The 13,725-nt window shown below is 35.3% G+C and overlaps 1 protein-coding gene across 2 annotated transcripts in view; it reads right to left on the reverse strand.

The window, feature by feature from the left end:
- Positions 1–6,330: 6,330 nt before the first annotated feature.
- Positions 6,331–13,725, reverse strand: part of LOC150086857 (GRAM domain-containing protein 4-like) — a 216,734-nt gene continuing 209,339 nt past the window's right edge. For both annotated transcript variants that reach the window (XM_090371631.1, XM_090371632.1), the window contains one exon: positions 6,331–6,540. In XM_090371631.1, coding sequence (XP_090227757.1) covers positions 6,400–6,540 — 141 coding nt within the window. In that variant the 3' untranslated portion in view covers positions 6,331–6,399. The remainder of the gene's footprint in view (positions 6,541–13,725) is intronic.

The raw sequence follows: 13,725 nt of genomic DNA on the forward strand, positions 1-13,725 counted from the left end.
ATTACGTCACTAGAAATGCAATTAATTATTGACAACTGTGAACATAACATTCACCAACCTCGTGCATGTGCTTCGCTGTCTAACATTTGATGTTCCATTGTAACGTTTTTTGTATATTAATGAACGTTGTATATTTGTACAAATAGTTTAGTAATTTGTAAATATTTTAAATATTTGTATAGTTTGTAGTTTAGTTAATTAAACGAATCCTGTAGTTTGTAATTTAGTTAAATATTTTAATCCTGCTCTTTCGGATGCAACAATATTCCTCATGCATTATGGGAACTTGAAGTAAAAGGCCTTTTTCTAAGTGACCTATGTGAACACAGACAAATAATTACATAGTGATATTTATTCGACCTTGAAAATGCCGCGCACTACAAAGGTAAATAATTACATAGGTCATTTCCTGATTATATGTCGATCACAGTGACAGTGTTTTTTTTTCTCCGGTAGCACTGGGGGTATTCCCCAACTCCACGTTTTTACTCTGTGTAGAATATAATATTCTGCATAAGGCCAGGGTGTGTGTTTTGTGAAGTATGGGTTGTGCTGTTCCTCTGGCCACTTAGCCTGGGAGAAGGGCTGTGGAGGGCCACTGACAACCTCAGTTTCCATTACTGCCATGGGGAGCCAGGCCAGGACACATTAGGAGAGAATAAAGCTCTGGAGGGGGGGGGGGTGAACCTTGCTGTAGCCTAGGCAAGCAAGGAGAAACCCCAAAAAAAAAAAAAAAAAAAAATATCGGAAAAGAGATAATGGGGAGATAGGAAGAGGGTGGGATAAAAGGGGTAGAGAACAGAGGGACAGTGTTGAGGCACTCACCTGATTTAAAAGGGGAGACAATAAGGGGACCCATGGTACAGGACACCCATCTTGATCCAGAGGGTGGGAGTTGAAATTGGGTGGTGGGGTGAGCCACCAGGTAAAAGGAGTTAGGGGCTGCACAGGTAGTAGGAATAAAACACACCAGCTACAACCACCCAGGTGGTAGGAATAAAAGAACACAGGGAAAGAGATTCCTATGGTGGAGTGTGCTTTTTGCAGTTCTGTCCCACACTGGCTTGGGGGGTTACCCTAATGGCTAGTGTCAGCATCCTATATCATTCCAGCTAGGAAAAGCTACAGCATGGTGTCAGCTTGGATAATCATGAGGCCCCGGAGGGCCTGCATGGCCATCAGTCTGTCCGATGAAGAGGTTAAGATAGAATATGCAATTAATAATAACTTTCATTCACTTAACATTCACGCAGTTTTACTTTTTATAGTTTTTTCTTACACTTTCTATTTTGTTTTATATATTAGATTAGATATCGATCAGTGCATTTTGGCAGGTGCGTCTTTTATGGAGAAAAGATTTGACTTACTCCGTCATACATCTACATACTATGTAGAAAAGTGTGTGCAGGGGTTTGTGGGCAAAGCCCCCTAGTTATAACATTAAAATATTAATTTTTAACACTTTTGTTGAAATATTGGCATTGTAACCTCAGTTTGAAATATTGGCATTGTAAACTTTTGTAGAAACCATTTCCTGTGGTTATTAACACCCACAGATTTTGCAGAGGCATTGTACATGCTAATAAAAAGCATGACATACTTTCAAGCCTTACTGAGGATTTTGGGCCCTTGGTGGTGACAACACATAATAAAAACATATGAAAATTTATCTACTAAGGGAATGGAGAAAGTGGCCTAGAATATAAACCTAATTTGAAATACGTGAAGAAATTATTCTTCAAAAAATATATAAAAAGTAAAGGAAAATAAAGTGGCTTTTAAGTTCTTGTTGATGATGGACATTAGTAGATCCCTCTCTATATAAAGTTCGCCTTCATTAACAATCATATTGTTAATGAAAGTCATATTGAAATGAAGGTATCGTAGTCCATATCAATGCTGAGAAGGACAGAGTTGTACATAAGGTTCTTCTGGAGTATATTTCAGTTCACAAAAAGGATGGGTGGGAGAATAACAATTATTAAAAGAACCAAGGAAGAAGGAACTCTTAAAATACAGATGGGGGTGCAAGCGACCATTTTTAATGGATATCTACATGTACATTATATTGCAGATTCACTCAATCATGTTTTGTTCAGTTCTTATAAGATACTCATAAGAAACTATTAAAACATTAGAAGTAGAGAAATTTTTCCAAGCATTAGTCCAAATTGTCACAGTTTAAAAGCCCATCTATAATCACAGTAAATGTGCTGTGATGTGTAATAAAAACTGGGTCAAGCAGTGCAATTCTCTTTATATTTTCTAGGCTGCTTATGAAGAGGTCAGAAAATTCTCCTTATGATGGAACAGGACCACATACTCACTGACAAGTGATCTTCTTTCAATGTAACGGAAAAACTTAAGTCATGTTTTCCTTATCATACATGCTACACATTTCAGAAACTGACTATAACCTAGAAGAGAGTAAAATTTATTTGTAATATGATTTAAAAGAATTATAAGCAATGTACATAGAAGGCTGAAGCAGTTTCATTTTTGACAATCTGAAGGGAATGGTTTCTTAAAATGTTCTTTAAAATGTCAAAAAACTCCAAAATGTTTCTGTAAAATTATTTGTTCCAATTACAAAACTGAATTCCTATAAAATTTCAAAAAAGATTTATCAGTCAAAGTGAATATACCCTCTTACAAAAAAAAAAAAAAAAGCTGAATTTTTTACTGTACACTTTCATTTGGAGGAGTTTCCAAATGAAAGATGTATGTGCAGATTACCTGAGTTTTCTGCAACAAACGAAATGATCAATTGTGGAACAAGAAATTTACCTTAGTTTTGCAAGTGATGAATATGACAAGAAAATGTTTCTGAATATGTATTAGTAGGCCATAAGATGAAAGGAAACTGGGCTTTTACCCCAATTGACAACCACTTACTTATACATTTATGCCTTTATTTGTAAATATGTCAAATACTTCGCTGAAGTACAATTATATAATGCCAAAACTGTTTCCTCTATCTTACTCCCATGACTATATCATAGTAATTTACCAGGTTGATTCAAACAAGATTTTCCCTTTACAAATTCATGTTTTGATATAAATTGGTGTTACATCATTTATGAGTATATGAACTGTTAATTACTGGAATAATTTGCCTTCATGGGTGGCTGACAGCTTGGGGAAATTCAGAGGTCATCTGGATAGATAACTACATGAGGAGGGAATGAATCAAATAGATAGTGTGTTTTATTTTATTATTATATTTTTTTAATTTTTGGCTACTACAGCAAAGCCTCAACTTTCCTCGCATGATATGGCTACTACTAATATTACACTAGCAACCAGCCTTCACTGCCATTGTTTAGATATCTTTCATGATAACAAGAAGATTACGTCACTTTAACGTATACAGTGGGTGATAATGGGTTGGCTAATTTGTAATTCTGAAGAATACATAAAAAAAAAAAACAAGTAAACAGATTTTCAAGGAGGTTCTGACATTAGTCCCATTGTTTAATTCCTAATTAAAGCAGGGTAACATTTCAAATATTTAATTAAGAACTTAAAAGAAATAGGGAATATGTAGTACTGACAGCAGTTATTTACTTCTTGATAGTGTCCCTAATCCTCCCCAAAATATGTAACAGTTTTCTCTTTCTCCACCTACAAATGAAGGGTAAAAGTGACATGGCTACAGTCTCCCCAAACTGTACTTCTTATATCTTAATGTGTAGTAAAGTCCCAGAAAGTAAAAATAAGTTATAGTGAAAGTGAAATTTGATACCTAATTTGAAAGAGATGATTGTTTAGAGATTTCATTAATGATAGACTAAAGCTGAGAAAACTAGAGAATGGATATGAATGTGTGAATTTTAATATGGGGCCTTTTAATGGAAACCTTTAATGGAGAATTAAATTACTGGAACAGCATTGCTATTATGCTATATAGCCATTCCTAAAGTTCTATGTCCAAAGGACCCAATTAAAAATTCATAAGTCCAGATATTTTCTAATTGCACATCTTACACCTACTTTGATCTATCACTAAAGTTGCAAGCAATCTTATCTCCTTCATATTAGGTATTGGCATCTTTTTGATCATAATGAATTTTCCCACATTATTAAAATGTTATAACAAAAGTTACTGACTGATTATATAAACTTACACACACATATATATATATATATATATATATATATATATATATATATATATATATATATATATATATAAATGGCTGTTGTTTAGAAGCTGCCACTCATCAACAGAGAAAAAATTTCCTGCATTTTATAAAAGAGGTCATTTCATAATTGGATAAATACAGTGTGTGTGTGTGTGTGTGTGTGTGTGTGTGTGGAAAATAAATTTATTTATTTCCCAGAGAAAACAACAATAGTTATGAAAACTTTTTTCTGCAATTGTTTTTCTGTAACATCACATACTACAGAATATTTAACAAATTAAAATATCTGCCTAAATTATTTTGTTAGATTTGTCTTGGACAACATAATCAAATGTAGCCTTTAATAAGAATTCTAATTAAAGGCTAAGATATCAAATACACATAACAAAATTAAAATAGCAAATATTACTTGCATACTGTAAACACTTTCTTAAATTTCGCACAAAAGTATAATGAACAGCGGTGTTGCCAATACTGAACAATACTGAATTACAATAATGAGTGTTGTCAATAAATGAAAAGCAAAATGAAAGCTAGTATTCTAAAGTTGTAAATTATGCTTAAACAGAAATCTCAATTCTGAAATTAATAAATTATAACACAGTGTAAGTTTTAAAAATCTAAAATACTTTGTAATTTCAGAATCTCTTTTATACAAGATATGTCTTGAGTTTTAGAGAGCTTCCCACCTTCCATTAAATATAATTTAATTATGAACATTAAATAGATTTTGTGCACATTTATGTCCTATTCAGCATCAAAAAGTATTTTCTTATGTTAAAATCAAAAGGGATTCTTGAACAATTATAAAAGGGTTTGTAAACCAAAAGCTCTCAAACAGAGCTTTTATATAAATTTTTAAAAAGTTTACTTTGTATAAAAAGACACTGATGTTAAAATTTTATACACACAACAATTTTTTATATTTAGTATGCAGTGTCTACATTGTTTTTTATTTTATTTATTTTTTCTAACAGAAAAAAAAGTAAAAAATAAAAACTGTAATCAATATATGAATTTATAATTACAGTAAAACTTTTGGCAGTGTGATGGGTTATATTATAGAGGAATTCTGTTGTGGAAATCCATGCTGAGGAAGAATCAAACGTTTAGGAAAAATAAGGTTCAGTCCCAAAGGTCAAAGCATTATGTGCTACTATATTATTTTTACAAAAAAAAAAAAAAAAAAAAAAACAATTTGGTTGGCAATCACATGGAAACAGTTTATACACAGTAGATAAATTAAATTAATGCTGTATGGTAATATAATATTTATGTAGTGGAAAAAAAAAAAAAAAAAAAAAAAAAACCATTTAAGATTAAATAATAGCAAAATACAAGTGTATTTGTCAATAAATCTATTGCATCCCCCACTTAAATATTTTTTGAAGAAATCATTCTTTAGATGAATTCAACATCCTGAATTTTGTATAAAGTTCTGGATGAAATATGGAAATTGCAATTTATATCAACATTTATTCACATTTAAATCGTGTTTATAAAATAAAATACTAAAATCCAATCTCAATAACAAAGATTAATAAATGCCTGAACTGTTTCTAATTAAAGAAAATGAATTCCAATAAATAAAAGCAATTCTGGCAGCTTTTAGCAATTTGGCCCTTCAGTGTACATGCACTTATAATTGAATTTCTCTGCTCCATTTGGAGAAGTCTTGCAGGTTAGAGTACCATGCTGCAGGAAGTCACACTGCACAAAGTTTTACTTTTTTTTTTTTTTTTTGTTGATTGTTAATTTGATATCAACTTCTTACAGTCTTTTTAATAAAGTTATATGTCAATAATTTTATAACTATTATAGTACATTAAAAGGAGAAATAAACAAAATATAATAAAGTATATTTAAAATATAAGTGCCACATAAAACAGGCACAGAAATATAAGAAAAATAGTAATGAAGCTTAAATATAGTTTGGTATCTTAAAATAGGCCATGAAGTTCAGAACCTGCACATTTTGCTAATAGGAATATATTACAGCTTCATTAAATGTTTCTTTATGGTACAAAGCAGCATATCGAATTTTATAATTCAACAGCACAGCTGTAGTAAAAAGTTACATAGAAAATAGAATTTTTTTTTCTGACGAAATTTGTCCATAATCACTGTTTACATTAGTCAATAATGAACATTTCTGAGGATAACACTTCCACATTCTCTGCTGTAATCATTAAAATGACACTTCACAAATGAGTTAATGATATTCAACTAGTACTAGCAACAAATTATGTTGTCATCATGATGGTTTTTTGGTAATTTCTTCTGTTTCTGTTTGATGAGTTGGAAAAGTTGCCCAAAGGAGTCCAGCCCTTCTACCAGCTTCAAGAATGCTCTCAAATGCTTCATCTCGATTTAATATGGCACCAAATATGTAAGCCTAGTGAAATAGGATATTATATTTTCACAATTTGGTATCTAAAGAGGTGACTTCTGATTTTCCAAAATACTACCTTACTGAGCCTAAACTTTCTGTTTAATTTTAAAAGCTAATTAATCTGAGAATATTTAGTTTTTTCACTAAGCAGGTTTTTTATTCCATGATTTTGTCTTATGGTTTTATTATACTATCCACTCACCACATTCATTACCTACTCTTCTATATATATATATATATATATTTATCACTCTATCACTAGCTGTGAAACTCAAATCACCCATTTTCCTAAATATTTTCAGTATCATTAAGAAAACGCTTTTGTTTTTAATACGCAAATGATGCTATAGATTACAAATTTTGAAAAATAAATATTCATTAAGTTTTAGAAAAAAGCTTACACATTTATGTAATTCTTGTTAACCTAGAGGAGGAGGAGGGTCACCTGCTGACCCTCAAAAATAACATTCCCACGTTAACCGCTAATCAATGAATAAATGAAATTTTGCCTATCTTCTACTAATATAGGTTGCTTTTACTGAAAGTTTCTGAAAAGATTTTTTTTGTGGTTTGCATATAGAAATTGCATGTGAAAATTTGTCAGGGGAGACATCATTATCTTAGCAACTGTTTGGTTTTTTGCTCAAAGAGTAGTGTGGTATTATACAAGTGCTAATGTGCTGTGTTTGTTTAAAGTTTCAGGTTACTTATTTTTCTTCTCCCACTACGATAAACATCTACAGTCTTACCATAGTTTTTTTTAAAGAATAAATATATATGTCATTATATATGTCACAACTGGTGACAAATGCAAGTGTGTGTAAAGCAATACCCGAGAAGTAAATGTTGGATAAAAACCAAATTTTCAGCGCATGTTTTGTTAGCTGCGGAGGAGAACACACGGTGGATTTTCGGCTACTGAAAAGGGAAAAGTAGTTTTGATATTTTTACCATATTCTTTGTTAATTAACATACTACATTTTGTTGTAGAAAGATATTAAATAGGCCTAGTAGCATTCGTTGGCTTATTTTTTAAATTTAACTAGTGATTTTTGTAAGTTACGACTCACAGCTCGTACTGGTGTTGGAGCCAATATTGTTGAACTTGTCGCCATTGATGCAGTTGATAAGAAATAGCGTAACGTATATATCTCGAAATGACAGTGCAAGGCAGCATTTCTCAAACTGTGTTCCACGAGATGTGAACAAGTGTTCTGTGAAAAATCGTAATTAATAATTAAAAAATAATAATAAATTTTGCATATTTGTACACCACTTTTGTATCATTTAATTTTTAACATATATTTTTTTTGGTTATTAATATACTGGCATAGACTAATAATAAAATAGACTGTTTAACACTTTATTTTGGTGGGCTTTTGCATAGAGAAGTATGCGTAGAGGTAATGACATCTATTAAAAAGTAGCAATGTGGTGATCTAGTATGCCATTCACATGTGATTTAGCCTGGAGTATACGGGTTGAAGGAGAGGGGGAAGCGAACCGATATCATAACTAAACTCACTTCCTCGAATAAATTTTTTTTGATAATTATCAGTATTTCGAAATATTATTATTATTAAAATAAATGACCATGAATATGTGGTTGAAAAATGGAACGAGAAGCAAATACTTCTAGTATTGCAACTGTAGTTGATGAAAACGAACACAATATTGTCACACTTCAAAGTGAGGATTAACAATTGCAGCCTTTTGTTCCTCAAAAATCCGAAGTGAAAAAACAGTAACCTACTGAAAAAAAAACCAAAACCAAAGTATGATTAAAGTTATTTGAATTTCGGCTTTACATGTGTTGGAAATAAAGATGCTCCTGATGCACAGTTTGTCATATGTAATAAAATATTAGCAAACAGTTCTTTGGATCCAGCTAAACTTGACGCACAGCTCACTCCTGTGCATCAGGCAACACAACAACAATATCCAAGGCAGAATGTGCTGGTCCCACAGGAACTAGTTATTGTTGGTGACTCTACTGTCAGGGAGACAGGAAATATATTATGCAAAAATAATAGATGGAACAGGACCTGGGTATGTCTGCCAGGAGCAAAAGTTGATGATGTTGTAGAGCAGATATCATCTTTTAAGGGCACAAGAGGTGATATTGTAGAACATGTTGGCACTAATGATTAAGAGATCTGCAGATTTACTTAAAAAGTACAGGTCAATGTTGAAAAAAAGTTGCAAGTTAGGGTTGAATTTGAAGTGTCTGCAATTCTGCCCAGACACGATAAAAGGAAGTATATGATGAGAGCCTTGTCAATCAATTCGGCCATGGAGAGATTGTGCAAGGCTCGTGGGGTTGAATTTTTTTCAGCAGGGTCTCTGTGCTTGTTAACAGGAGAGACTGCTTCTACAGGGATCGTATACACTTAAATAGAAAGGGTGCATGAATATTTGCTGATGCTATCGAGGCAGTGTTAGGTGAGTTGGAAAACAGCTAGGCTTTGGGGAAGATACACAGACTAAAAGATTAACAGTGGCCACAGGCTGAGGCGAAAGTGATACTTGAACTGCTTCTATTAGAATGAGCAGCAGCCTGGAAAGCAAAGTGGTGTGGATTTCCAGGACTGCTGGGAGCCATAATGGAAAAAGTAAATACATGGGCTGTGTTAGGGTTACTAAGAGTAACTCACATCTGGTGAGTATGGGCTTGGCACACCCAGGGTCCTGAGCTGGATATCATCATTCTTCTCTTTTTGGTGATTTCCTTCTCTTTCTCTCTCTCTCTCTCTCTCTCTCTCTCTCTCTCTCTCTCTCTCTCTCTCTCTCTCAGGATAACTTGGTAATTTATTTTAGCTGGTGCAGCATAAGCCTCAGGCTTCCTTGCACTATATGGCTAATAATAATAATAACAGGAACAGGTGCATGACTTGCATGTACACCAATGCTAGAAGTATAGATAATAAATTTGATGAGTTTGAAGTGCCGGACAAACTATCAAAGGCGGACATTGTTGGGATATCAGAGACATGGTGTCACACAGATATAAGCAGTGCAGAATTGGAATATGGAGAGTACAATGTGTACAGAAAGGACAGGAAGGGAGGACAGATTATGCTGTTAGTTAAGAAACACAAAATCTAAGGAGTTGCATCCAATTGACATTGGTGGACAATGTAATGTTGAGTCAGTGTGGTGTGACATAAGCACTGGGTAAGGGAAAATGAGAGTAGGTGTGTGTTATAGGCCTAATGAATCTGAGTGGTATAATGAGTAATTGTGCAAAGAAATAGAGTGGGTCAGTAAATCAGAATGTCTTATAATGTGGGATTTTAACTTTCCAGTTATTGACTGGAATTGTGGGTTGGTTAATTGCACACCAGCAAGACTTTTGTGGCTTTATTGGATCACTGATTTCTACAGCAACATGTTGGAGGGGCAACCACATGGAGAAATACTCGATCTGATTATCAGCAATGATTATTCATGAATTAAGAATTTGCATATAAAGGAACCACTGAGTGATAGTGATCACAGTGTACTGATGTGGGATTTACTTAAAGATGTAACTACCATCAAGGGTAAAGGGAAGAGCTTTTGCACTTGCAACGGTGACTACAGTGGTCTCAGATAGCTTTTCAGTTCTATACAGTGGGATCAACTGATGATGTTACCAATGGTGAATTCTAAATGGGAAGCCTTCAGCGACTTAATCTTGGAGGCTTCTAGGCTTTTCATACCAACAAAGAAATGCTGTTCAAGGTTTAGGCCTAAATCGATGTCAGATGAATTAATGACGCTTGTGGCAGAGAATAAAAATGCATGGGATGCATATAAATTATTTGGTGACACAGAAGCCTATTGCAGATATAAGCTAGTTTGTAATCAAGTTACAAAGGAAGCTAGGCAGGCAAATGCAGATTGCGAGAAATCTTTGGCAAAGGATGTAAAGAAAAACAGCAAAGACTTCTTTACTTATGTAAACTTTAGAAGGAAAGGGATAAATCAGATAAGTCCACTTAACATAGATGGTTTGACTATTGATGATCATGCTCAGATAGCTGATAAACTGAAATGAGTATTTTGCATCTACGTTCACATGAGGTTATTCAAGGAGGGGAATGCCAGAAGTTCAAAACCTAACAAAACCTATCAAAACCTAACAGGGAGCTAAGTGATTTTGTAATAACCGAGAGCAAAGTAGAGGAGAAATTGCTGAAGTTAAACATAAGAAAGGCACCTGGGGTGGATGGGTTGTCGATAGTTTTTAGGAGCATTAGCAACTAAGGCCATATTGCTCTGGGGATATGCTGTGGCCATTCCCTGGCCTTTCCACATCCTCTGTATTTGCTGGTCAAGGGCTCGAACCCCGGTCTAATCAAGAAGCGTGTGCTACGCACTACTGCTCCTGCCCACCTGGATACAGAGGTGCCGGGTGGATGGGATCTATCCAGTTATATAAAAGGAGGCAGCAAAGAAGTAAGCAAACCTTTAGCCATAATTATGAGAGCTTGCGTGGAAGGGGAGGTTCTCATGGACTGGAGGTGTGAAAATATATCCCCAATTCACAAAGGGGGTTCAAAAGGTGAAACAAATAACTATAGATCTGTTATTTTAACTTGTATTCTTGGGAAAATAATGGCATCTCTGGTTAAAGAAGCATTTCAGGATCATCTAGACAAGACTGCAGTAATAATAAAGACACAGCATGGGTTTGTTAAAGGGAGGTCTTGTCTGCCCAATTTTATTGGATACTATGATGTGGTCACAAAGGAACTGGATGCAAAAAATAATTTTGATATCATATACTTGGATTTCAGGAAAGTTTTTGATAACGCTGCACATGGAAGACTGCTTTACAAATTGGAGAGGTGAGCATTAAGGGCAAGTTGCTACAATGGATAAAGGGATAGTTGAGTGGGAGACAACAGGGTGGTAACCAATGGACACTGCTCTGTGTGGACTAATGTTATTAGTGGAGTTCCACAGGGTTCGGTGCTGGGCCCATTGTTGTTTTGTATATTTATGAATGATATTGATAAAGGTATATCAGGCTTAATGTCCAAATCTGTAGATGATACATAGGTTGGCAGGGTTGTTAATGACAGTAAAGACAGTATGCTACTGCATTTGGATCTAGTAAGTTGGGCAAATGGGCTGAGAAGTGGCAACTGAAGTTTAACATTGACAAATGCAAAGTACTGCATATGGGTAGCAGTAACTGAAAAGAAATGTACCAACTGTGTGGTATTACACTCAGGGAAGTGGAGAATGAAAGAGATCTGGAGGTTATTGTGTAGTGAGATATAAAGTTTGCTGAGCAATGCAGACGGGCTCCCAGAGCAGGTCATGGAGTCGTGAATTATATATAGGAATTTTGCTAACAGGACAAGTAGGTGATTATCCCATTGTACAAAGCAATGGTCAGGTCGCACCTTGAGTAATGTGATAGGTCTGGAGGTGTCATTTTAGGAAAGATGTAGAGTTGCTAGAACGAGTAGAAGAAAAGAGTAACAAGATTGGTGAGGGGAACAAAGGGGGTGCTCTTACCAAGAAAGGCTTAAGTTCTGCAAATTGCAGCAGGATACTAGGCACATGCGAGGTGATCTGATTGAGGTGTATAAGTCCTTGAACAGGTTGAGCAAACTCAATACTGATGGAATTCTTCCTCTTGCTCAGATTAAGAACCTGATTGGGCATAGATTCAAATTGAGGAAAGACAGTTGTAGAATAGATGAGCAGAAATTTTAATTTAGTCAGTGGGTAGTTGATTGTTGGAACAGACGTTCATCTTTTGTTGTAGAAGTTGATAGCTTAAATAAATTAAGGCTGAGCTGGACAGGCATTTAGAGTGAATGGATGGGTGAAATGGGAGGTTCCCCCCTTTTTGGCTGATGCTCATAAGCTTTTTTTCTTGCATCGTATGCCTCAACTAATGCTAAATACAGGAAAATGAAACAAAATATTCTCTCCAAATAGCTGCTACACTGCAGGTAGCAATATACAGGGTGATTCACTACCAGTGCGACAAACGCAGGAGGTGTAGGGGGCACAAAGGCAAATTGGAATCACATAGCATTGCAGGGTCCGAAATGCCTTCGTCATGTGGTAGAGGACGTTGAACGGGAGGTCGTGTGAACAGCGATCCCGCTGGAAGTCAGCATTTCTGAACCGGTTCCCGAGGCAGTACGATGGACAAGTATTCAAATGTTGAACTGGCCGACATGCACCTCGCATATGGAGCTGCAGACTGTAATGGGCGTGCCGCTATGTGCTTGTACCAGGAACGTTTCCCGCACAGGCGTACTCCTCATCATACGATTTTCGCACGTGTGCACAGAAGGTTACGTGAGACTGGTTGTTTCACGAGAGGTACCATGAATTGAGAGCGAATGACGAGGACGCCAGACAATGAGGAGAATGTCCTACGTCTTGCAGAAGGCAATCCGAGTACGAGTACTCGAGCGATAGGCCCTAGGTGCCTCCGTAGTCAGGTGAGAAGGAGCAGCACTGCGTAGCACATGCTTCTTGATTAGACCGGGGTTCGAGCCCGTCACCACCAAATACGGAGGATGCGGAAAAGTCAGGGAATGACCACCGCATATTCCCGGAGCATTATAGCCTTAGTTGCTAATGCTCCTAAAAACCAAATAACAACAGCGATAGGCCAACGATTGGGTATTTCACAATCCACTGTATGGAGGATACTGTCAACAAACCAAATGAGTTCATACCATCTGCAACGCGTCCAATCATTGGAGTCTGCGGATTATCCACTCCGGAGGACTTTTGCTACTTGGTTTCTTCAACAGAAACGGTTCGCAAATGCTGACTTCCAGCGGGATCACTGTTCAACGTCCTCTACCGATACTGGTATTGAAGGTATTTAAAAAAAAAAAAAAAAAAAAAAAAAAGAGTATTTTTTAAAAAATTAAACTGCAACACAATTTCCACGATCAGAAAAACTCTCAACATATCTTTACTAAAAGTGACGTATAAATGTTTACAAAATTTTCAATCCCTTTCATATGTATATGTGTGACATGTATTCCTTTCAAATGCAAGTGAACACTGTTTCGTCATCTAGCTTTAGCGTTCAATCTGTTTTCTGATCATAACTAATTAACTATACCATTTCTGGTGACCTGCAAATGCATAAGATTTATAACATTATTTATGTGTTTAGACATGTCAAAAAAGGGAAACTTTTTTTACATCCATGGATAA

This window comes from Mastigoproctus giganteus, chromosome 4 (genome assembly GCF_048544385.1).
Source record: "Mastigoproctus giganteus isolate SK-2022 chromosome 4, ASM4854438v1, whole genome shotgun sequence".
NCBI classification, from domain to species: Eukaryota; Metazoa; Arthropoda; class Arachnida; order Uropygi; family Thelyphonidae; genus Mastigoproctus; species Mastigoproctus giganteus.